This window comes from Furipterus horrens, unplaced genomic scaffold, assembly GCF_987537825.1.
Source record: "Furipterus horrens unplaced genomic scaffold, mFurHor1.1.pri manual_scaffold_15, whole genome shotgun sequence".
NCBI lineage: Eukaryota > Metazoa > Chordata > Mammalia > Chiroptera > Furipteridae > Furipterus > Furipterus horrens.
In genome coordinates this window covers 18240980-18263753 of record NW_028327185.1, presented here as the reverse complement: position 1 = coordinate 18263753, position 22774 = coordinate 18240980, and the positions used below count along the sequence as shown (strand labels likewise).

Sequence of the window (22774 nt, the reverse complement as noted above, 5' to 3'; positions counted from 1 at the left end):
CACCATAAGTGGTATATTTAGCAGATGAGATAATTCTGGGAAAGATAGGTATTAGTTAGATTAAAGAATCAAGTTCAAAAAACTTTTCCCATATAGGATCCAATAGGTTGAAGAAAACAAGATGAAATTTAATATACATAAGTCAAAGTATCACAGTTGGGTTAAAAAAATCCAGCTCACAAAAATAAGCTTTCAGCTTAACTGTAGCACATACAAAAAGAGGCATTTAATTATTCATTGAGTAAATGTAGTTAAGCATAAAATTACAACCATACATTTTATTCCATATTTAATGTAAACTACAAAAAGTACAAAAGGATATAAAGTAAAAGGTTAAAACTCTCTTTCAGAACTTCCCTTTCCCACTCCCTAGAAGTAAAGAGCCACTTTCTTACACGTCTTTCTAGATGTGTCCTGAGCCTTAATAAGCACATATTTATCTTAACACTTAAGGGATAGCCTGTTATTCTCTTGCGCAACTTATTTGAAAAGGATTAAAACTAAAGTTGGATTATTAAAGCTCAATATTATTCAGAAGTGTGATGTGTCCACTCCCAACTTTAATTTGATTTGAAGCTTCAAAAGAAGCAGGGGAACAGTAAGGTAGAGGAGAGAGGCCAAAACTATTGAAAACTTACCGAACACATCTGGAATCTTTCACTTATATCTGAGCACTACCTTTAAAGAGAAGTACCGACAAGCAGTGTGTGTCTGGAGGAGAGTGAGTGGGGGCAAAGCAATTCAAAACCATATCCTCACAGAAGATCAGCTGTAGGATCTGCAGATGACAACCAGAAGAAGGGACACGTCTGGGGAACGCAATAGCTGTTTCTTGGGGAGGAAGAATAGCCATTCAGATGACTTTGGGGAACAATGTTTAACCAGGGTTCTAACAGTTAAAAATGCTTTCTAGAAGAGGCACTTTTTTTTTTTTAAACTAAATAAGGACTTTTGTGGAGATAAATGGGGCAACAGATGTAAAGGGGGTTTTAAATTAGGAGCCAGTATGGAGGACAATTATTTCTCAACATTAGAAAGGTCTGAAATGTGAATGGCGGGCTTTTCCAAGTATGACCCTCAGTCATTTCAGATGTTTAAGGAGGTGCTGGTACCTCATTAACAAAAATAATTACCATGTTCTTAAAAGTATTTCCTTCATTATCTTAGAGTAACTTATTTATATCTTTGACCCTGGTTCATTGCCTGGCATAACACAGATTAAATGGGAAGAAAAAAAAAGGAGGAGGGGGGAGATATGAATGAGTGATAATAATTCAAGCCTTTTTTTCCCTCCTCTTAACACTACTTTCCCTCCCACCAGATTGCCCATCAATTTTAGGCTCCTCTTGCCTTATTTTTTCACAAATACTTCTCGAATTCTCTACCGCACTTCTTCATCTCCTCTTCCATCAGATTTACTGCTGAAACCCTGACCTTCCTTCTCCTCTCCTGAAGGGCACTTGTCTGGTCTGGTTGAGCCTCCTCAGATAGGTGCCTCCTCTTGCACCTAAGGAAATAAAACTTGAGGCAGATTCTTCTCAAATGTTTTAATTTATTTACTGCCTTTTCTAGGTTTTTGCGATGTTCCAGGAAACACACAGAAAGTGGGTAGTGATGAGAGGTGGGATGAAGATGTGGCTGGATCAGTGGAAGAATGAAGATGACAACGTTTCTCCGTGAGTCCTTGAAAGGTCATGAGTTCACAGCAATGAAAACATTGCTTTTTTTAATTTTTTTTTAATTTGTTTGTTTGTTTATTTATTTTTAGGGAAAGGGGAAAGGAGAAAGAGAGGGAGAGAAATATCACTGTGTGGTTGCCTCTCACTCGCGCCCCCAACTGGGGACCTGACGTGCAATCTAGTCATGTGCCCTGACTGGGAATCGAACCAGCGACACTTGGCTCGCAGGCCGAGGCTCAATCCACTGACAGCCAGGGCTTGAAAACATTGCTTTAGATCCACCAAGTGCCATCAGATGTCTGAGACTTTGAGGTCTGTACTCCAAAGTTCAGGTTCCTGACCTTGATCTACAAAGTCTAAGAAGAGGTGTTAGTTAATGAACAGAGCACTGGATTGGAAGTCTGTATTTTTTGACTTCCAAGAGCCCATGAACAAACCAAACCAAACCAAACAAAGTGATAAAAAAAAGAAAAAAAGAAAAGACTGATTCAGCTGCATAGGAAATAGCTGGGTCTCCTTCTGGTCTAAGAGCATAATATTGTTATTTCAAAACTGAATTAAAGCAAAACATAGCTATTACTTCATTCCTGTTACAAGCATGAGCCTTAAGAGTCACCTTATATTGGCCTTTCAATCAGTAGGCACTGACACTCCCCAGGTGTTACAACATTTGGTAGGCTTTTGCATAATTATGTTTTGCGTTTATATAAATAGTCTGTAGAAATTTCCATTCACACTGGATTGTTATTTGTTGATATAAAGGGATCTATTTCAATATGTTCACCTCCTTGAGAATCTCCCAGAATGCAGAGCCTACCTTTAAAATTGTGTGGTTGGTGTCATTTAAACTGTCCCTCACCATCTTTCCTTTATGTCATCCATAATCCTCTCAAGTATGTGCTTTAAAATAACTTCAGTGTCTTGAAACTTTGAAGTGATTTCTTTTCTCATTGCACCATGGATAACCCAGCCTCCAATCACCTAACTTCCGGTAGTCACTGCAGGACAGACAGCAACTATTACAGGAATTCATGCCAGGGTGTGAGGGAGAGATCAAAATGCTTCCGTCCCCTCCTCTCCCTCACTCCCACACGAGCAAATTTGTCACTCTCCCAAAGACACCCAGAGTTTAAATAGGCGAAAGAATGAATACCTGAAATCCGGAAATGTGACCAGGTGATTAGTAGAAGGCGAGGCACAGTGATGAAGTAGAAAATTCTGGCCAGTGGGTGGGGTGCAAAGCCTCTCTGATGCCCTCAACTCACAGTGCATGAGCTGGGGCTTCTCCTTGTCTGTCTCACCCAGTTGCAAGGGGCCAGTGGAGACACTGGCCAACGGTAAAAACAAGGATTCTGGGGTGGGCTCTGTGGAGCCCTAGATTAAAGGCAGGAAGCCCCCCCAAATGCCAGGCTTTTTATGTTGGCTGTCTAAAACGCTCAGAACACTTCGTAATTTATGATCCTGTTGAATATATTTAGAACAATTGAATCCGTTTAATAATTAAAACTAATAATCAGCGGGCAACTAAGTTATCCACTCGGTGTATTGGTATCTAATCTGCGGTGGGCCTGTGTCTGCAAACCGGTGCTTACTCCCTGACCCCTTCTGTCTCTCATCTGGTTGTAAATGTTTTCCATTCTTCCTAGAAGGGGTGAAGTGTTTCTTTTTCTATTCGCTCCCTCTGAGGTGTGAGTCATGACTGTTATTTCTGCCTGAGTTGATGGATACTTTCGGAGATGTAATCCTTTTCTCTACTTTCCTAACATTTCCATTTAGAATTACTCATGCGTTCACGGCCACGCTGAAACACATGTTTGTTTTGAAGTCCCAAGGTGGACATGGACCTGGCGCTCTTCTTGGCTGCTGTCCCTGAGGCGGAACGTGCCATTTACTGAGAAGGCCCGCACGCCTAAGCGAACGCCTGACTTGCTGGGGTCCTAGCGGCGACCTGGATTCCGCCCCTGCGGGGAGGCGGGGGTCCTACGACCAAAACCTCCGCGGGTCTTGGCCACTGGGACGGCGGCCGCCGGCGGGATCGCCAGCACTGCCAGACTTTCTCTCCGATATCCCGTGGGCCGCGAGCGGAAGCCTCTGTACCCCCACCCCCAGCACCATACAGCCTCATCCAGCGCCTCTGAAATCGGGCCCCCCTCGGTCACTGTGAGCAGCTTTGGGGGCTGTTCGGGGAACGCACTTGGCCGAGAGTAGGGCAGCTGGGTTCCGCGACGTGCGTGGGCAGGTGTGGGGGGAGTCCCGAGAGGCTGAACGTGAGCGAGGGCGGACAGGGGCGCACAGGGGCGCACAGGGGCTCAGGGCCGACACTGGGGCGGACTTGGGGCAGAGGGTAAGGGGGCGGGATTAGAAGAGAGCCAGGCACCGGGTAGGAAACAGGTGGAGGCGGGTCTGGGGCAAGTGGGCGGGGCTGGAAGTCGGCCGCGGTGGCGGGACTCAAGGGGGCTAGCGCGCCGCCAGGGACGCAGGGCGGGGCGGGGCGGGAAGTGGGTGGGGCGCCGCCGGGAAGGGGGCGGACCGCGGGGGGGCCTTGGCTAGGGCAGCTGCGGGCAGGCGCGTGGCTGGGCCGGCGCGATGAGCGGGGCTGGAGCGGCGCCGGAGGCGACGGGCGCCGCGCGGGGGCTGCGGGTGGACGGGCTGCCCCCGCTGCCCAAGAGCCTGAGCGGGCTGCTGCACTCGGCGTCAGGCGGCGGCGCGGCGGGGGGCTGGCGGCACCTGGAGCGGCTGTACGCTCAGAAGTCGCGCATCCAGGACGAGCTGAGCCGCGGAGGCGCGGGGGCCGGCGGGGGCGCCCGGAGCGCGGCGCTGCCCACCAAGCCGCCCAACCTGGACGCCGCGCTGGCCCTGCTCCGCAAGGAGATGGTAAGGGGGCTCCGCGGGCCGGGCGGGGGGAGTCTTGCCGTTCGGGCGGGTTCTCGGGACCCGAGCTCTGCTCCGGAAGTCCCTGTGCCCACCCGCTCCTGTCTTTTTTTTGGGGGGGGGCGGGGGGGCCAGGAGTCGTCGCGGAAGACGGGCACGGTCCTCTCAGCTACCCCTTTTATTTGCTCTGTGCCCACGATTGGACCATCGCCCAGGGAGGGTCCCCACCCTCAAAGGGCAGCTTTTGGAGACCCGCCGCCGCTGTCCCGCTGCCTCGGAAACTCCGGTGGCGGGAGGCTGACTTCCCGGGTTCTCACCGCGCCCAGCGGCGTTAAGAGCTGTGTGCGATGGTGTTTCCCTGCCGTGAGGACAGCTTTGTCCGAGCGAGTGTAGACAGCAGCTGGGAACAGCCCTCCCCCTCCCCCGCGCCCCAGGCGGCGTCAGCCGAATCCGATTACCGCGAGAGGGGCGGCGGCAGATGGTGCTGAAGGCGAGGCGCCCCTAACCCCTCTCCGCGCCGGCAGCTGTGTCCTCCCGTGGGGGAAGACTCGCCATTTAGGGTGACGCCAAAAGCAGGGCAGGGGCTTGGATTGAGGTGTTAGGGAGCCTTTGCCCAGCTTTCTCCTCCGGTTTGGGCCGGGCCAGGTGAGAAGGAAAAACTGCTTCCTTTCCTCTCGCCGGCTGCGACCACCTCCTGGCTGCCCCTCTTTTTTAGAGTCTGCCCATTTCTTTCACCTAGTGCCGGTCCTCTCCCCGCCCTAGGGCACGGAGATGCATTCTTTAATTAGGAAATCTAATATAGGAAAGCTGTTTCCCGCCGCCCCCCCATGAATAATTTGCCAAAATATTCATTATAGGAATCCTTTAAATACGCATCTAGATATTGCTTTGAAAAACTCAGTTTCCGCACCCTTTTTTTAGAGGAGCGTATCCTGTTCTGACAACTGAGACTGAAATCTAGAAAAGCAGCCTTAACACTTTTAAATCAATTAGATATTGCCTTCTCACTTTGCATCTGGCATGGAAGTGATTCCAGTCTTCTCCGAGAAGGTTCTTTAAGCTTCTTACAGAATGACTTAAATTCCAAACCAATCGTTTTGATTTATTAATAAACACTAATAGAAACCAGTGCTGCATTTGAGTTAGATAAACCTATGCCCAGTATGTTGACAGTCTGAACGTGGATGTAGGGTAAATGTGGAGTGACATAGGAAGTTGACCCCTCCCCACCCCTTAAGTTTCATACTGGAACAGAGACAGGAGAACCTCAGGGCCACTCCTGCTGTCACGCTCTCCGGTTTATAAACATGCTCTGAAGTCTTGCTGTGGTGGCTTGGGAGCCAGCCTGCCATGCTGGAGAGTAATTTTCCAGGTCCCTTTGGTGCAGCAGCTCAAGTACAGCTCCAACCTTATAATTGTGCTTCAGGCCAGAGCTCTCTCCCTCCGCCTACCTTATTGGAAGGCCAAGGAAAATAAACAGTCAGGGTAGGTCTGTTTGATATTCAGCTGAGATAAAGACAAGCTAGGGCTACAGGCCTTAACATGTCCCTTTAGAGAAGTGTCACAAGGTCGTTCAGAGTACTGTGATCTTTTGGCTTTTTAAGAGATTTACTAATTTGGAGCTGAGGGGTGTGAGCCTCAAGCTGAGGCTCCCATAGGGGGTCTTGTGAGGTAAGAACTGGGAGTTCATTCCTGATTTATTTGCAGAATAGTGTGCGTGTATTGATTTTTTTAGTTTGAAGGCCTGAGGTCAAGTCTGTGTCAAGGGAGGCAACTAGATTTCATGGCAGAATGTGGTTAATCCCTGTTTTAAAAAGTCCAGTGTGAGCACCGAGAGAGGGCTGACCTCCAGCAGCGGGCACATGGAGGCCTCAGGAGGCCACAGGGTTTTACCAAGGGAAAAAGGGCCATAAGACAGCAAGCAGGAACTGAGCGCTCTCCTGGGAGCACCCGTGGTCCAAGGGTGGCAGAAAGCCTCGGGTAGCCAGGAAAGGGCTGAAGCAGGAGAAGGGCACGAGTTGCAGTTTGAGGAATGAGTTTGATGGGAGGGTGCAGGAGGGAAAGTGAGATGCTACAGGTGTGCAGGGAGGAGGTGAGAGCCTCCAGCAGGGTGGGGACCCGCAAATGTGCAACGAGAACCTTATTTAAGGAGACACTTCTCTGAAGCAGAATCTGCAGGAATTGCTGGTTAACTATCTGAGTGGGGGAAGGTGATGAAAAGGAATCAGAGGTGACTTCAGTTTTCTATGGAAAGTTCAGCACGGCAAAACAATTCAAAATTATAGTGCTAGCACCTAGAGATAATCACTGTTAATATTTTGGGGCTACTTCCTGTGCAAGTACAATGTCAACGCTGTCTGTACTCGTACATCATCTTGTAACTTCTCCATGAGATAGATACTCTTAAAGTCTGTTTTATATTTTCTTAAATATAAAAATTTAGGTACCTCCCCTGTGGTCATAAATTCAACCAGATGTGCTCAGCTCCAAAGGCCTGTTTAACTACTGCATTATACTGCCTGAATGGGTGTGCACACACACATGGATCACATTATACATTCTGGTTTGCTTTTGGGGGCCACGGATTGCAGACATTTTTAATACAATGTCTCCAGTCACTGCATAGCATGCCATTCTTTAGCTGTGATAACCTTGATAATCTGTCATTGGGAATGTGGCATTTGTCACAGCAGTAGGGGAGTCAGGAGGAGTGGCTGCTTTTGGGGGAAGGGAGCTTGCCATGACATCGAGGGATGAGGATTTTAAACATTTGATAATGTGCAGCTGGAAGCTGGAGGAGGTATTTAGGTTTGGAGAGAATGGATAAAAGGGTGGTGAGTGTGTAACCTGCGGAAATTGGTCTCCAGGGCGTGGGAGGGCAGTGGGAGCCTGTGTGGGCAGGGGGTTCTGTCCCGTGGTTGGTGACACCCTGCTCTGCCCTGACAGTCTGTGGTTTCCACTCCAACTTTCAGCACTTCCTGTCCCAGTGACCCCTCCTCTGAAATTCTGTACAGCTCTGAGGCCCTCTCCCCTCCCCCAATGGGCCCATTTAGAAACCGGTGAGGGTCTCTCAGGTGGTTATTGCGTTATAGACCAGAAAAAAAGTCTGTTAAAACAAGCAGCTGAGTTTGTTGGGTTTTTTAAAACATCAGAAAATACTTTTAGATCACATTCAACAGCTGCTTCCTGAGTATGTCAGGTGTGACGTGCTGCAGAGTCACAGAGAGGACTAGGAGCCATCTCTATTTTAAGGAGCGTATCCTGCCTGGTGGACAGGCCTGGGCACCTCTGCGACAATAGAGTTGCTGTAGTTTAGGCCACCTCCCATTTTCATGACCAAAGGTCCCGCGTTGGAATAGAAACTCAATCTGAGCTAGCTTGCAAAAGAAGAGTCTTATTGCAGGGCTGATGGTACAGAGACAGACTAGGATGGGACTCTGGGGAACCCAGGAGGTTGTGTGGTGTTCTCTCCCCGCCCTCTCCAATTCTTTCTTTCTTTTTTTTAATCCTCACCGGAGGACATGCTTAGAGAGAGGGGAAGGAAGGGAGAGAGAACAAGGGAGGGAAACATCCTTCTGAGAGAGAGACACCAGTTGGCTGCCTCTCCTAGGTGCCGTAACTGAGCACCAAACTGAGCCACGCCGGTGAGGGCCTGCCATTTCACTTTTTGCTATGTTTTGGAACATGGCTTTGAACAGCGTCGCCACCGTCAGTTTCAGCCACAGATCTCAGTTCTAGTTGGTATATACTATGATGAAGGACATCAGTGTGCCCAGCTCTGGTAGCCTGGCCAGCCAGGCCAGCTGGTTGTGCTAGAGGTCAGGATCACGTGGGAGGCTAGGGATTCTCCAAAGAAAGAACTGTTTGTAGAAATGAAGGAGGGGGCTACTGGGCAGCCAAAATACTAGATACCTACCTCAGGCCTCTTTCTATAGAAAAATAGTTTTTGCCCTCAGGGCCATACAGTTTGGATGATTTTGACCTGCAGAGCTGACAAGCTCTCTGTTGGCATTTCAAATCCCAGCAATGGGGTTGAAGGAGACCCTTGATATGTCAGTCAGGGGCCTGGCCCACACCTTTCTTCACGCAGATGTCCACATAGACCATTCTGCCCAGCAGCTCTGTGAGGTTAGTGCATCGAGCTTACATCCCCAGCAAAGTCCCACAGAAGTGCAGAGGCCGAAAGAAATCTTCAGACTTGGGGACAGGAGACCCTGAAGGGGCAGCATCCCTGGGGATTCTTGGATTCCCTTTCCCAAATCAGCAGCAACAGGTTCTGATAGCTTTGACGTGGAGCCTCTTTGCCTCGTGTTTTCTTTTTTATTCTTCAAACCATCGAATAGTTATTATGGTTGCCCACCTGTGCACGTGTGGGAAGTCCTCCACAGAGACCTTTTGGTTTGGGTGAAGAATTTAATCCGAGGGAAAGTGTTTGATGTCTGAGACCAACAACACTGACCTTCCCCGCATTTGAGTTGATAACTGAAGGCCTGGTGAGCTTGCCCAGGGAACTCTGTTCCAGGAGCCAAGCATCACCTTGAACAGTGCGCATCCCAGCGGAGCTCAGTTCTTATCCGACATGTGAAACCAGTGTCTTAGCGACGAGGTTGTGGTCTTCCAAAGGGTTATGGTAAAGGTCCAGCCCCAGCTCGGGCCTGTGACATGCCATCTGACAGGAGGATCTTAGCTCCCAACGCAGCACTCTTGATTCACATGGATCAGAGGAGCCCGAGGCTGTTCAGTGGCCTTTAGTCCTGCCTTCCCACCAGCATGTTTATCGTGGTGTTGGCCAAAGGATGGACCACCAGCCTGGGAACCCCCGCAGGCTGCTTACTTCAAAGCATGTCCCTGGGCTCCTTCCTATCCCTATGGGATCAGAATCTGGGAGTATCTGTATTTCTAATGGGCCCTTGAAAAGTCAGAAGGCCCATGAACCAGGCATCCAGAGCTTGAATTTTGTTATGAAATGATGTGATGTAATTATGGCAAGCCACTTTCTTCCCTGCTTTAGGCTGCAGATCCCCTATTGGAAAATAAGAATTAAATACCATGAAGGATCCTTGAGGTATAGCAGTGTAATTCTTTTCCCTTCCTCCCTTCTGGATCTTCACGGCGCCTATAGAATAAGTTTTTGCTCTGTCATAAAATCACGTGGGCACAAGAGCAGGACCTATGAACCACACTGTGCGTGGTGTCCCCAAGGACGTGTGCACAGCCATACTTGGCCGTAAACCCACTTAGTGCAAAGACTTGGGAGCAGACAGGGAAGAGGGGTGCAAGTTTGCAGTTGGACTCTGTTCATCGACAATTGGCTGTCTGCAATAGCTCTTAAAATTTTTTGGCCATAATTACCCTGTACAGTACTCCTCCACATTCCAGTATCCATGCTAAAAAGAAAAAAACTGCAGTGTATACAGCAGTCCCTCGCTATATCGCGGTTCATTTATCGCGGCCTCACTGTATCGCAGGATTTAAAAAAATATTATTTATCGCAGATTTTTCACTATATTGTGAGATTTTGCGGTACTGTATACGTATGTTGTTAAAGTTACAAAGGTTTAAGAATGTAGAATAAATGTAAGGTTCCTACTTCGTGGGGGGGTCTGGAACGTAATACCTGCGATAAATGAGGGAATACTCTATAATAGTTTGTACATATGAAAACCCATGTGAGTCTGTGGGTTGGGGGTGGGAAGTGAGGGCAGGCTGTGGGGTCCGTAGTCTCTTCATTCACTTTTGGCGTTATCTTTAAGTGAGGTTCTATTTATGTTCCCAAGAATGAAAGATATAAAGGACTTAAAGATATTTTTTCATACCACTTAATATTTCACTATTACTATATCTATTTGCAGAGACCATAAATTAATATTGTTACTAACTCATAAGTATCTTACAAATAGCACACCCTTCTGCCTCCTCCCCGCTTTGGTTAAAGATGTTTATTAAGTGTGAATGTAAAAGTGCGAGAGTTGTTGGCACGTTGGGCACCTCTTCATTTACAGAGGATCTCGAATGAGCCAGTGCCCAGGCCTGTTTGCATCTGGAAGACATCAGTGCCAACCCAGCTCAGGGCCCTGATCCCCGTTACTGTAGGTCTTAGAGGCCAGGTGGGCAAGGATGCCCAGGGTGGGCTTCAGAAGAGGGCTACGCCCCTGGTGCATTTCACTCCCACCAGGCAGCAGCCAGAAGCTTTGCAGTTTTGTTTCTGGGAGGCCCACCTAACTCCATACACACTTCAGACGCCAGTTTGAAAAGGAAAAATGTTCACAATGCTGGATAGGAAGGCCTGTAGACAGACCACAGACTCCACAAACAGGGAACCAGCCTGGAGACTGGCTGGGTCAGATATTTGCCCCTCTTGCCCAAGTTCCTTCTCTGGAGCCCTGGCCTCCTGGTCACCCCATTCCTTGCCCACATGTTCCAGATGTTTTAAGTGATAAGTCCACAGAGCTTGCTGGGTTGCTCTTTCTGTCCTGTGGCTCATTCCTTCACAGACAATTAACACAGGTGTTTATTCTCCCCTGAGAACTTCGGAGAGAGAAAACCCCTTGGCCTTCCTGAGGGTTCTACAGAAATTTTGAAAGACGTGTGGCCTTTGCAGTTCTTATGAGCACTTTCTGTGCACTTCCTTGCCTGGCCCTCAGAGTCCTGAGCTGGCCTAGTTTTGCAGGCGTGAGAGTCCTGTCTTTTAAGGATTCAGGGGGGAGGCGCTGTCCTTGACTGGGGGGGCGGGGGGGCTGGAGAAGGGAGGGCCTCTGTCCTCTGACCAGGCTTCTCCAGGGCAGGGGTGACCCCAGCCGACACCAGGACCCCAGCCTGGAGAGGCCTGGGTGTGGAAGATTACCAGAAAACAGAGATGAAGAGAGACTGTTTTATTATGTTGTTGACTGAGAATTGGAGGTAAGATAGCCAAGTTCAACACAGTTAAAAGAGAAATGACAAGCTGTTTAACATCCGTTAATACCACAGATATGCACATTAAAACAAGGTAGCATGTTTAACCTAAAGGACCAGCAAAGATTTAAAAGAATGATCATAATGGAGGTGAGACTTGGGGGAAATAAACATCATAAAACAGAATGGACATCAACCACTTTCTTTAGTTTTTTCTGTCCATTCTCTGCAAGATACAAGGTGATGACGTGAAGCTTTCTACGTATCGTCCAAGAACTTGGTTTTTTGATTTTAGCTTCAGATTTTCTTTCTTAACTACATCTACTCGTACAGTGAGGCAATTTCGATTAATTGGATGTCATTCAAGAAAATGACAGAATACAAGCTAACCTTCAAATGAATCCTTTTGGGATCCAAAATTATGGGGTGGTCATATTGACAAATTAGTTTTTAAAATATTAAGTAAGAAATGTATCAACCTTTGAAAGAGCTGCATAATTCAGTGAATCAATTTTCCACATTTTTCTGATCACTAATGCTTGAGATTACAGTCCTGCATGATTAAAAGATCCCTTCAAAGTGCCAGACTGGCGGATTTTAATGTAACAGGGTATGAAAAGTTCATAGTTCCACACTGCAGCCAATAAAGGGGAGTGTCAAAGAAGAATAACCACAGTTATCTTAAAGGCTGTCCTTTCTTTCCCAGTGACATACCTGAGTGAGGCCAGATTTTCTCCATTTACTTCAACCAAAACAGCATGCCCCAAAGGATCAAATGCACAAGGAGATAAGCCAGACATTAAAGAGATTTACAAAATGTTACTGTTCATAAAACTGTCATTACATGAACATGTAATGGGTATATTATTGTTTTTAAATGGATTAATAATGTCTCAGTTTTAATTTCTCGTAAGGTAGATATGGATCGTTGTAAACAAGAGGTCTTTGGGATCCTTGATTTTTAAGAGTAAAAAGAGGTCCCAAGACAAAACATTTGAAGATTGCTGCTTTAGAACATGGAATTAGGGAAGACTGGTTCATAGAATAACAAACAATTGAATTTTTAATATATTTGACTTTTATTTATATAATCAGAGAAAAAGTAAAATAAAGTGCAAAGACATTTCACACAGAATGGTTGATTGCTTTTCTTCATCTGTGCCTGGGACAGAACAAGAGGAAAAGGGCTGAGTTGGTGCAAACGTTAGTTCAGGTTAGAAATAAGCCAGACGGTCCTGACGGGAACTGTGAAGTTGCGGAGTGGGCTCTCAGTGCGGATGCCTTCTGGGAGAAGTGGAAACTCCAACTCAGACTGCCTTACCCAGGAGAGGAATTTCTGGGAGGTGGACAGGTGGGCGGGCTTCGGGTCTGGCTTAGGCTGTTTTCTGTCTCTGAGTCAGCATGGCTCTTCTAAGTCTAGTCCTCAGTTTGATGAGTCCCAAACATTTACAAGCACGCTGACTGAGGCGGCTCATTTGGTTGGAGCATCATCTCCTACACCGAAAGGTTGCGGGTTTGACCTCCAATCGGGGAGCCTATGAGAGGCAAGCAATTGATATTTCTCTGTTATATTCCCTCCCACTCCTCCCCCTTCCCCTCTCTCTAAAAGCAACGAAAAAACGTCCTCAAGTGAGGATAAAACTAAAGCAAGCAAGCAAGCATTTACAGGAGATGAAGCTGGTCAAACAGCACAATGCATCTCTGCCCAGAGGAGGAGTTTCACAGGAGACAGAACCACAGCCCATGAGGGAGCTCAGGGGCCCTGCAGGGGCATGTCTGTCAAGCTTGGGAGCCTCGTTAGTAGAGTTCATAGCCCCTTCCCTACAAGATCAACACCCATAAGGTCTTGCTCTTTGCTTTTCCTTTCCTAAACAGTATGCAGGGCAGCGTCCTTCTGTCAACAAACCCTTTATTCAGAAATCAGGTTACGCTCTGTTAGGTCACTGCTTTCTTTATTACATTCCAGCCCTGCGGATACATACTAGACACCTTGATTAGATTTGGGGCATTTACCAAGTCTTGTCTGAGATACACTGACAAGCGACCATATGTGATTCTTCCTTCATCACATTTTTAAAAGATAACTTGTAAGTTCCCTCATTGTAAGTGAACCCATATTCATAGCAGAAAATGTAGAAAATGCAGAAAAGCCAAAAATAAGAACCACCCCTGTACTGGGCAGCTTGCTCTACCGGGGCTGGCAGTGTGGCGTCCAGTGCGGTCTGTGGGCAGTGCAGGCCAGTGGTCAGAGCACCACGGTGGAGTCCTGCAGACCTGGCCCAGCTCCCAGCTCTGCCATCTTTCATTTCCTCGCCTTAGCAGAATCAACACCTACCTCCCAGGCAAGGGTGGGAACCAGTTACACGTTTGTGTACAGCCCCGATTGTCATCTCTCCAGTGGATCCCTAGGGGTGAGCGAGTTACTGATGAAAAGCTGTGCAATATTTTAAAGCTTTTGATAGATACTGCCAGTTAGTCCTCCACAAAGGTTTTCCAGGCAGGCAGTCTTACTAGCAGTGTGCGTCCATTTTATTATACCTTTTTAAAATTGTAACTAATTTTTTAATCTAAGAGTGTCGTGCTTGTTGGGAGAAGTAATTAAACAGTTCAGAAGGCTGTAAATACCCTATCGCACTTTCCAGAAGTAAGTTCTGCCAACAGACATTTCCTCTTCCATTCGAAAGCTTGCAGATATGTGTGCATATATCTATATAAAGTGAGAGGCTAGTAAACATACTGTTCTGTGACTTGAACTTTTGTACTTAACAGTAGATGTGGGTTTCTTTCTTTTTTTTTTTTTTAAGATGTTATTTATTTTTAGAGAGAGGGGAAGGGAGGAAGAAAGAGAGGGAGAAAAACATCAATGTGGGGTTACCTCTCGCACACCCTCAACTTGGGACCTGGCCCGCAACCCAGGCATGTACCCTGATTGGAAATCGAACCCGTGACCCTTTGGTTCTCAGGCTGGCATTCAATCCACTGAGCCACACCAGCCAGGGCTAGATGTTGGTTTCTGTTCTACCCTAGTACATACAGAACTGCTCATTCTTTTAAATGACTGCCTAATGTTTATCATATGACTGTACCGTAATTTTACCATGTTCCTATCAGTCATTATGTTTCCATCTAAACTTTCATACAAGAAATTTTCTCAGCATCTGTCCCTGTATTTCAAGAACCCATAGTACAGTTTCTGATTCTACAGCTTAGCAGTCCCCTGCCCCGTGCGAGGTGGGGTGCTTTTCATCCCAGGTGGAAGAATTATAGTGATAGGAGATGGTGGACTGGTTGGGGGGGCAGGGGTTTCATTTCAGAGTCCATCCCAGTATGACTTACTGAGGCTCCCCCATCCCAGTATCCTTACCTGCTTTCTCGCCAGCTCCCCGACCAGAACCCGCTCAGCACGGAGCCAGGCACAAGAAAGCTCAGTTCCTTTGTGATCGTTCTGTTCTCTACTCATTGCTGTGTTTGGGAAAAAGTTGATTTTGTTTATGTCTCTTAAATGTACTAGTGAATTACTCCAACTTTTCACTTTTAGTTTCTTAAATAAAACAGATGTTTTTTTTAAAAAAGAGAAACATCAATGTGTGGTTGCCAATGCATGCCCCAGTCAGGGACCTGGCCAGCAGCCCAGGCATGTGCCCTAACCGGGAATCGAACCAGCAACCCTTTGGTTTGCAGGCCAGCATTCTATTCCCTGAGCCACACCAGCCAGGGCAAGATGTTTTCTTTAATATAATTTCATTTTTTAATTTCTAAAAAATGGCCTAAAGTTCTTCATGATACTTTGTTTTGAATTAACAAAAATTTCCCTTTAAAGGTTCCTTTCCTCTCCTAAGCCTTGTTTCCTAATGGTAACGTTTCTATTAGAATTTTTTAAAAGTTAGGAAGAACTATCTCTCCCCGCTTCCCCCTACCAAAGTCATCAGAGACTAGTGACCTGAAAGCCCGCTGGGAGCCACCGCCCTGCCTGAGGCGTGTTTCTGCAGCTGCTGGCCTATTGTCAAGTTCTGAAACCATTCAGGCCCTTCGGGAGTGTTGGGCCCGTTGTTACTGTCCTGGGCTCAGGAGCACCTGCGTGTGCCGTGATGGGAGCCCGTGGGAACAGCCAAGAGCAAGCTCAGGAAGGAAGCAGGAAGCCTGGACTGAGGGAGGTAGGAATCGCGCTGGCCGTTTAAAGCCGTGGGAACCAGCGGACTGTGCTTGTCTTGGAGGTCTAGACTGAAGGGCTACAAATCCTGGGGTCTTCGAATTCTGGATTTTTCTTAAATGAACATTATTTTCTGAATCCAGCTACGAATTAGGGGATCAGCTGTCCTTCAGGGACACGTGGGGATCCATTGCTGGGACGACAGGTTGTCTGTGAGAGGTGTTGGGGACAGTGGTGGGAGTTCCTGGGTGCCATGCACACCCACTCCCACTTTTTTTCTGAAAGAATGAGTTCTTTTTCATGGAGGATTTAATCGTGTCCTGAAGCATCACTCTGCAGTTCAGTTCTCTTGGATGGTCCTTTCCCACGTCCCCGGGCCCTCCTGCCTCGGTGTCAAGAGACGGACTTCAGGGGCTGCCTGTCCGAGTCACTCCTGGTGCGCACAGCTCGCCTCTCCCGAGCACCCAGGGAAGAGACTTGGTTTTGCGTCTCCCGTTCCCATCAGGCAAGAGGCGTTTTTCCAGTGATGTGGTTAAAACCGTGTAGTCTGAGACTTTCCCTAGGAGCACCTGGGGGCGCCCTGGGCACAAAGGGCCGCCTCTGAGCCTGCCTCCGGATGCCGCGCGGGCCTGCGGGTCCGCACCACCCCTGCCAGCTGCCTCTGCAGCCAGAGGCTCCCTGGGAGGGCGGCCTGGGCCCCTCCGCCCGGTGTTTCCCCTGCGTGTCTGCTCTGCCAGGCTCTGTGCTGGGTGCTGGGGGATCCAACGCGGAGTCGTGTGGCCGCATTACAGGCTTGGCCGCGATGAGGGGGAAGGAGACCCATGTGTGAACTGTGGGATACGGCAGAGAACCGTCAAAGCTCTGGGACAGGCAGAGGCAGTGAGGGAAAAATGAGCATTTGTGGCTGAGCCGATAAAAGTTCCACGTGAAGAAGGGTCTGGCATGGGACCAGGTGAGCAAGGAGGCTTTAACAGGTGCAGTGGGGACAGGTTGGGGACAGTCTGGGTGAGGGGGCCCCAGCCTGACCCATTGCATGAGGTGCAGGTAGGGAGAACAGATTATAGAATGCCACCTAGGGATTTCCAGTTTCCTGCTAGAAAATTCAAGTACAAGTGTTTAACATGTACAGCCGAGGCAGAGGCATCCTGGCTCAGAAGCGAGGTTTGTTCATGTAGTTACTTACCTCATGGCCTTCCAGCTCCTTTGGAGGATTTCCGGTAAATTCAAGAAAGTGTAGCGCCCGAAGAAGGCAGAGGCGCTGGGTGCGTGTGTGGGCCTGCATGCGCACGTGAGTAGTTCAGGGCCCTGTTAAGCCAGGCAAAGTGCTCACGTCTGTTGGGTTGGGTCAGAGGTGTGTTCCAGACCAACTGTATTCCCAGGCGGGTCTGACCTCTGTTTCTAGGCCAGCGTTCTGCCTGATGACAAGGCAGCTTTGTGAGTCATCAGCCGCTGCAGCGCAGAGGGTTCAGGGCACGTTCCCTCTCTGGCCTGGCCGGGTATCCTACTAGGCCTGGGGCACCTTGGGAATGACACCTACTAAAGGGGCAGTACCGCATCATGGGGAGTCAGAGTCTCCGAAACCTGGCAAGGATTGTGGAGCCCAGGCCCAGGAGGGCGAAGGTCAGGTCAGGTCCAACGACATGTTGCTCACTGCTCCTTCCGTCTTGTTCCATCCTTCAGCCCAACACGGGAAACAGTCTTGGGTCCCCCAAGTGATCTCTGGAGATCAGAGTGACTCAGTAGAATGATCTCCAGGATTCCAGATGAAATTTTTTATGACTTTTTGAGCAGATATTGGTGTGACTATGGGAGGGTGTGACTTAGGTTTTAAAGTTTATATTCCTTGTGTTAAATCCTAGAAAAGACAGGCTGAGTCAGAATCTTGTGGCTTGGTTTTTGTTTTCAGATCTGGATACTGTAGAGAACCCTTGGAAAATTGGAGTGAATCCAGAAGGAAAGTATAGATGGTTAATGGACCAGAACGTCCTCACAAACATTAGAGGACCTGATGATATTAGCTGGGGAAGACAGTTTTTCTCAGGGGGCAGAGGGATAGAATGAAAATTATCTTCAAGATAAGAGAGAATTTACATCTGTATGCGCAATGGTTGCATCTGGCATCGGGTCTGTAGAACCTACGGATGGCAGAGTTTGACTTTGTATAAATAATGACATCTGTTAGAAATGAATGAATTGGTTGGGAAGGTCTCCTTTTGGGGGTTTGAATTAAGACACCCGAGGTCCTTTCCTATTTGAGAGACTGCACTCACCACTCACAAAGCAGGTTGGCTGGTTAGTTTTTATCTTATGTGACTGCACTGGCCGGCCGCCTTTCCCAGAAGGGACCGGGAGGCTCCGCTCAGTGTTGGGTATTGAAGAGGCGGGGATGGGTACATGGCAGCACATGTGGCCCAGATGCCCGAGGAGTCCCGTCCCTGCCGTTCCTTCCCGAGGTGAGGTTCCAGAGGTAGCAGAGTAGAAAAGAATAACAAAAATAGCGGCAACACTTATGACAGCCGCAGCTCTTGGCTTCTTGGGAGTTGAACAAACTGGCTGGGGGGCTGGTGAGGGCGAGGAGCAGGTGGCAGAGCCAGCATTTGAACTTGGGCAGGCAGACTGCAGAGCCTGCGTTCTTCATGCTCGTCTGCGGTCGGCCTGCAACTCAGTGCTCACAGGAGAATCAATATGAGTGGCCCAGGAAAGACACACACACACACACACACACACTCAAACTCGAATCAGGAACCACAGTGACGGTGTCTGACCCTAGGACATCGCATGTGGTGGCCTGGGTGTCGCTTGGGGTGCCTATGGCTTACTGGTCCAAGTGTGTGTCTGAGAGCAGGAGGCCACGGCGCCAGGTGTGCCCTCTGAGACCAGCTCACTTAGAACAGAGTCAGCGGTTTACCGCACTGAATGACCCGTGTCTGAGCTCGGCTGTGGGTTGTGTGAGTCCCTCATTTTATAAGCAGGCTGAGGGCAGGGGCCTGTACAAAGCCATTGAAAGTGGCAGAGCTGGGCCCGGAGGCCATGTCCCTGCCTCATGGGGCGGTGTCTTCCTTTGAAAAGCTCCTTATAAGAATTCTAGGGAAGAAAGAATACTAGAATAATGGGGAATCTCTATGGAAACAACAGAACTTGCCCCTTTATCTGGAAGTCTTCCGTTGAGCATCTTAGCAAAATAGGCGAAGGTAATGGGATCTGGTTCCTCTTTTATGGCCTGTTCAGCTGCAGTGGTGGGATAGACAGTGTTTGCTTGGTACCTTACGTGGTGGAAGGGGGTGAAGGAGAACCTGGAATTCAACACCCCATCTCGTCACACGATGAACGTCTCTTTCCTGAGTCCTGGCTTCGCTTGGGTGAAAGTCAGGTGGGGTTACGTGGAAGAGCCCTTTGCTGGGTAACTGTAAGGGCTGGGTCCTCCAACACTGCTCTGCTGCCCTCTGTCTGTGTACCCTCCTCTTCAGCACTTCAGCCTGGGCCTCGGTACACGGGAGGCCTTCCATGACTGCATGTTCCAGTGAGTCGGTATTTCATTTAATCCTCCCTGTAGCCCTGTAAGAGAAATTATTTTTCTGGTTTCTCATCACCAAAGCCCACAGATGACACTGGCTTGCTCAAGGGCCAAGACCAGAAGGCAGACCTCCTGGCGTCTTGTTTAGTTTCTCCCCAGCAGCATTGCCCAGGGTCACTGTCACCAGTGGCCCCAGACTTGCTAAACCTGCATCTGCATGGCTCACATGGTCCCCAGGTGACCCTCATGCATGGGGGATTGTCAATGAGCTGGTCTCAGCTGCGCTTCCATGTGGGTTTTAGTCTTCTCTTGGTGTTGAATGGAAATGATGAATTTTCTGTCCTGACTGTGCTCTTCTGTGGGATGGGCTGTGGGGAAGGGAGGAACTCGCAGATAAATAAATATATGACTTTTAAATGTCCTTTGTTCTGTCACCACTTGTGAAAAGAGTTCCCAGGAGACTTGTAGAGGCCCCCGTCCTGCTAGGCTTAGTCATTCGCTTGCTCTGGGGATGGGTGCCCCCACCATCTCAGGGGAGGACGGTCCCTGTCAGGAGGAGAGGGAGTCAGACTGCTTCTCCGGAGACCCTGGAGGCTGAACTGGTCAGAGGGTGGGAGCTCCTGGGGGCAGAGTGTGACACTGATCCGTGAGCCGCTGTCACTGGCAAGGGGACTGTGTTGCCCCAGGGAGCTGACAGTGACTGTCACAGCTGGGTCTTCTCTGAATTGGCATAGCAAGAGGGCCTGACATACTTATGTCTCAGCAGTCAAAGTGAAACCAGCTGGGGCCACCAGAATGTGCAATGCTGTTGCATCGCAGGGCGTGCCAGGTACATTCTGCGGGCTGGGCCCGTGCCCGCAGGTGTGACCCTTCGCTGACACATGGAGTAATGTCTGAGGTGTGGGTGTCACCCAATTGAGGTTGTCTCAACACTAGCAATCCAAAGCATCCAAGAGATGCTGTATGAGTTGTCATCTATATGGAAAGAATGTGCTGGCTCCAGCACACTGGGGCTGAGCGTCACACTAAAAAGCAACTCCAGTGCTGACTTCTCCTTTTTACCTCCCCACCCCTCCCTCAAGGTCGGCCTCCGACAGCTGGACATGTCCTTGCTCTGCCAGCTGTACAGCCTCTACGAGTCCATTCAGGAATACAAGGGGGCGTGCCAGGCGGCAGCCAGCGCAGACTGCACCTACGCCCTGGAGAATGGCTACTTCGATGAGGAGGAGGAATATTTCCAGGAGCAGAACTCGCCCCATGACGGGAGGGAACGAGGCCCCCCGAGGGACTTGTCACTGCCCACCTCTGCCCTCTCCAGCGGCGACTGGATTCTGGAGTCCATCTAGAGGGTCTCCGGAGGGAGGCTGCTGACTCCCAGACACACTGCCAGCACTTGCTTCTCTTGCAAGAAGGAGCCTCTACTCCTCTCTGTGGGATGGTCCCCAGGCATGTGGGACCAGTGTGGCCAGGTGTGTAGGCAGAGAGCTCTCCGTGGACGTCCGGTGGCAGTCTGTTTTGATGGCCCAGTTTCCGCAGGACTGTGGACCCCCGGTACCGAGGCACTCCTGCTGAGACTCAGAACGGGATGAAGAGAGGCAGGTCCCAGAGAAGGTCCTCAGGGCATTTCCTGCTGGAGGCTTCTAGCTGGTCACTTCCTGACGGGCAGAGGACAGTCTGCACCCCGACTGTGGGCTTTGCCTCCAGTTCGCGATGTATCCAAACTAACATTTCCCGGCTCCCTCCCTCGATAGCGTCGGCAGCCTCTTCTGCTGTTTCATGAGCTTTTGAGCCTCGTGGCTGAGCTTTATTTATTTGTGTGCTGCATTACTAACTGTCCGGGTGACTCAGTGGAAGCTTTTTATTGAAAAAGTAAACATTTCAGGTCACACCAATCAACTGCATTCTCTTAACTTGTCAAAATGCATATCCTTCTTGCCCATCAGCTACAGGAGGAAGGAAGAGAACACGAAGCTATGCTGAGTTGGGGGAAACGGGGCACGCTCCGGGTTCCTGTCATTCACTGTCCGGTGGCGGATGTTTTTGACTTAAAAGATTCTGAATGTTAACTAGTATGTTAGAGAGGGAACCCGCTTGTTCGCTCAGAACAGCGATCACCTTAAGCCTTAATGTATTTATTAAAATCCTTTATGAACACTTTCCACTTTGTAGGTTAAAAACAAGGATAAAATGTTGAACTCACAGTGGTTGTGTATTCTTTTGGTCTAAATTCAGAATCATCACTTTCCTAGCTTGAATGCGTTGAATCTAATCAAATACAGAAAGAAAATTACAGCTTTTTTTGTTTTTTGTTTTGTTTTGCCATGAAGAATTTGAAAGAAGCTTCATTCCTCTTCTGGCTTCTTGGGTGTGTTGGATCCGCAGTGGGCCGTTTCCAGGCAGGTCCTGGGGCTGCTCGGCCTTTGAGCACTCCACACCCCTCGCTCCTCTTCTTCCTTTTGGCGCAATAATTGCTTATTAGGGAGAGGAAGTAAAACTCATCCTCACGAACTGGCCTGCTGACTGCCTGTTGGGTCCCGTGCCCTGCGTCAGGAACTGGGGTAGGTGCAGAGGAGGAAGCTCATTCATGCTTATTTCCTGTGTTGAAAGTAGTAGCTAAGTGAGGGGTGGCCTCAGCGGGTGACGTGCTGTTCAGTGGGGAAGAGAAGTTGAAAGTCAGATGGAGAAGGTCTGGTTGTTTACAGAAACCTGTTCCTTTGAGGCTGACCCCTGCCTCACTATGAGTGAGGTCCGTTGTTCTCAATCCTGACCACCGTAGAATCCCTTGGGGGTCCTTTAGAAAAATATTGAGCCTCGTTCTGATTTACTTAGGAAGGAGTGAGGCCGGGGCATGTGTACGGTTCCAGATCTAGTTGAGAGCTGCTGTTCCAGATGTGGTCCACGGAGCACGCAGCACCGGAAACATGTCAGGGAGGCGCCGTCTCACGCCCCACCCAGACCTGCTGAATCAGGCCCTGCATCTTTACAAGATGCACCGATCCGTGTTGTGCACCAGGGTCAGGAAGCGCGGCTGTATGTCAGCCCAGCGCCAATACTGCCCCTCAGAGAGGCAGTGTCTTGCAGCACGAAGAACCGCCTGGCTGGCCCCTGCTCCCACCCCCTCCTTCCCCCGGAATGGCCTCTGAGAACAGACTCTCAATCGCTGGGTGTGGAGCTTGCCGCTGGCTCAGGCTGGGGGGACCCTCTGGTTCAGCGTGTGTGCTCCCCCTGGTCTGCTGCCTCTGGCTCTTCTGGAACCATGAGTCATAGTGAGGGCCTTGGGTTTGAGGCTCTCGTCTTGTTATTGCGGGATATTTTATCAGAGTCGGAAGTGAAGGGAATCGAGGCAGGCAAGGGCCCTTGCCTTTACCATTGGGAAGAGCAAACAAAGGCCTTCTCCAATGGAGAAGGGGCACATGTACAGAAGCCATCGCAGGTTTTAATGCTGCACTGGAGATAACTTATATAAATCACCCCGAACTTTCTCTTACTCCAAACATAATGTACTGTTGTAAATACAGCTTGGCAAGGAATATTAAAATTCACCAAATCATAAAATGTTTTCTAATCCATACTTCTTGCCAAGGTCTCACAGGTGATTAGAAAATAAATTCAGCTGGTGTCCCTAATTCTACCTGGCATAAATCATTACCTGTATGTTCGGAGTGG

At 49.1% G+C, this 22774-nt stretch overlaps 1 protein-coding gene across 2 annotated transcripts; it reads left to right on the top strand.

Annotated features, from left to right (window-relative positions):
• Positions 1 to 4235: 4235 nt before the first annotated feature.
• On the top strand, positions 4236 to 21309 carry FAM89A (family with sequence similarity 89 member A). 2 transcript variants are annotated; one of them, XM_090263427.1, is made up of 2 exons: positions 4236 to 4553; positions 20191 to 21309. In XM_090263427.1, exons 1-2 carry the CDS (start codon positions 4266 to 4268, stop codon positions 20452 to 20454), a joined length of 552 nt encoding a protein of 183 aa, XP_090119553.1. In that variant the 5' UTR covers positions 4236 to 4265; the 3' UTR covers positions 20455 to 21309. The 2 variants fall into 2 exon arrangements, with proteins under 2 accessions (XP_090119553.1, XP_090119554.1); XM_090263428.1 differs by lacking the exon at positions 4236 to 4553 and adding an exon at positions 18502 to 18964.
• Positions 21310 to 22774: the final 1465 nt, after the last annotated feature.

What these genes read in the sequence shown, in the direction of transcription:
- FAM89A (XM_090263427.1), top strand. Translation starts at nt 4,266, where the DNA reads ATGAGCGGGGCTGGAGCGGCGCCGGAGGCGACGGGCGCCGCGCGGGGG. An exon ending in CCCTGCTCCGCAAGGAGATG is followed by an intron (nt 4,554 to 20,190) that starts GTAAGGGGGCTC and finishes CCCTCCCTCAAG; the next exon opens with GTCGGCCTCCGACAGCTGGA.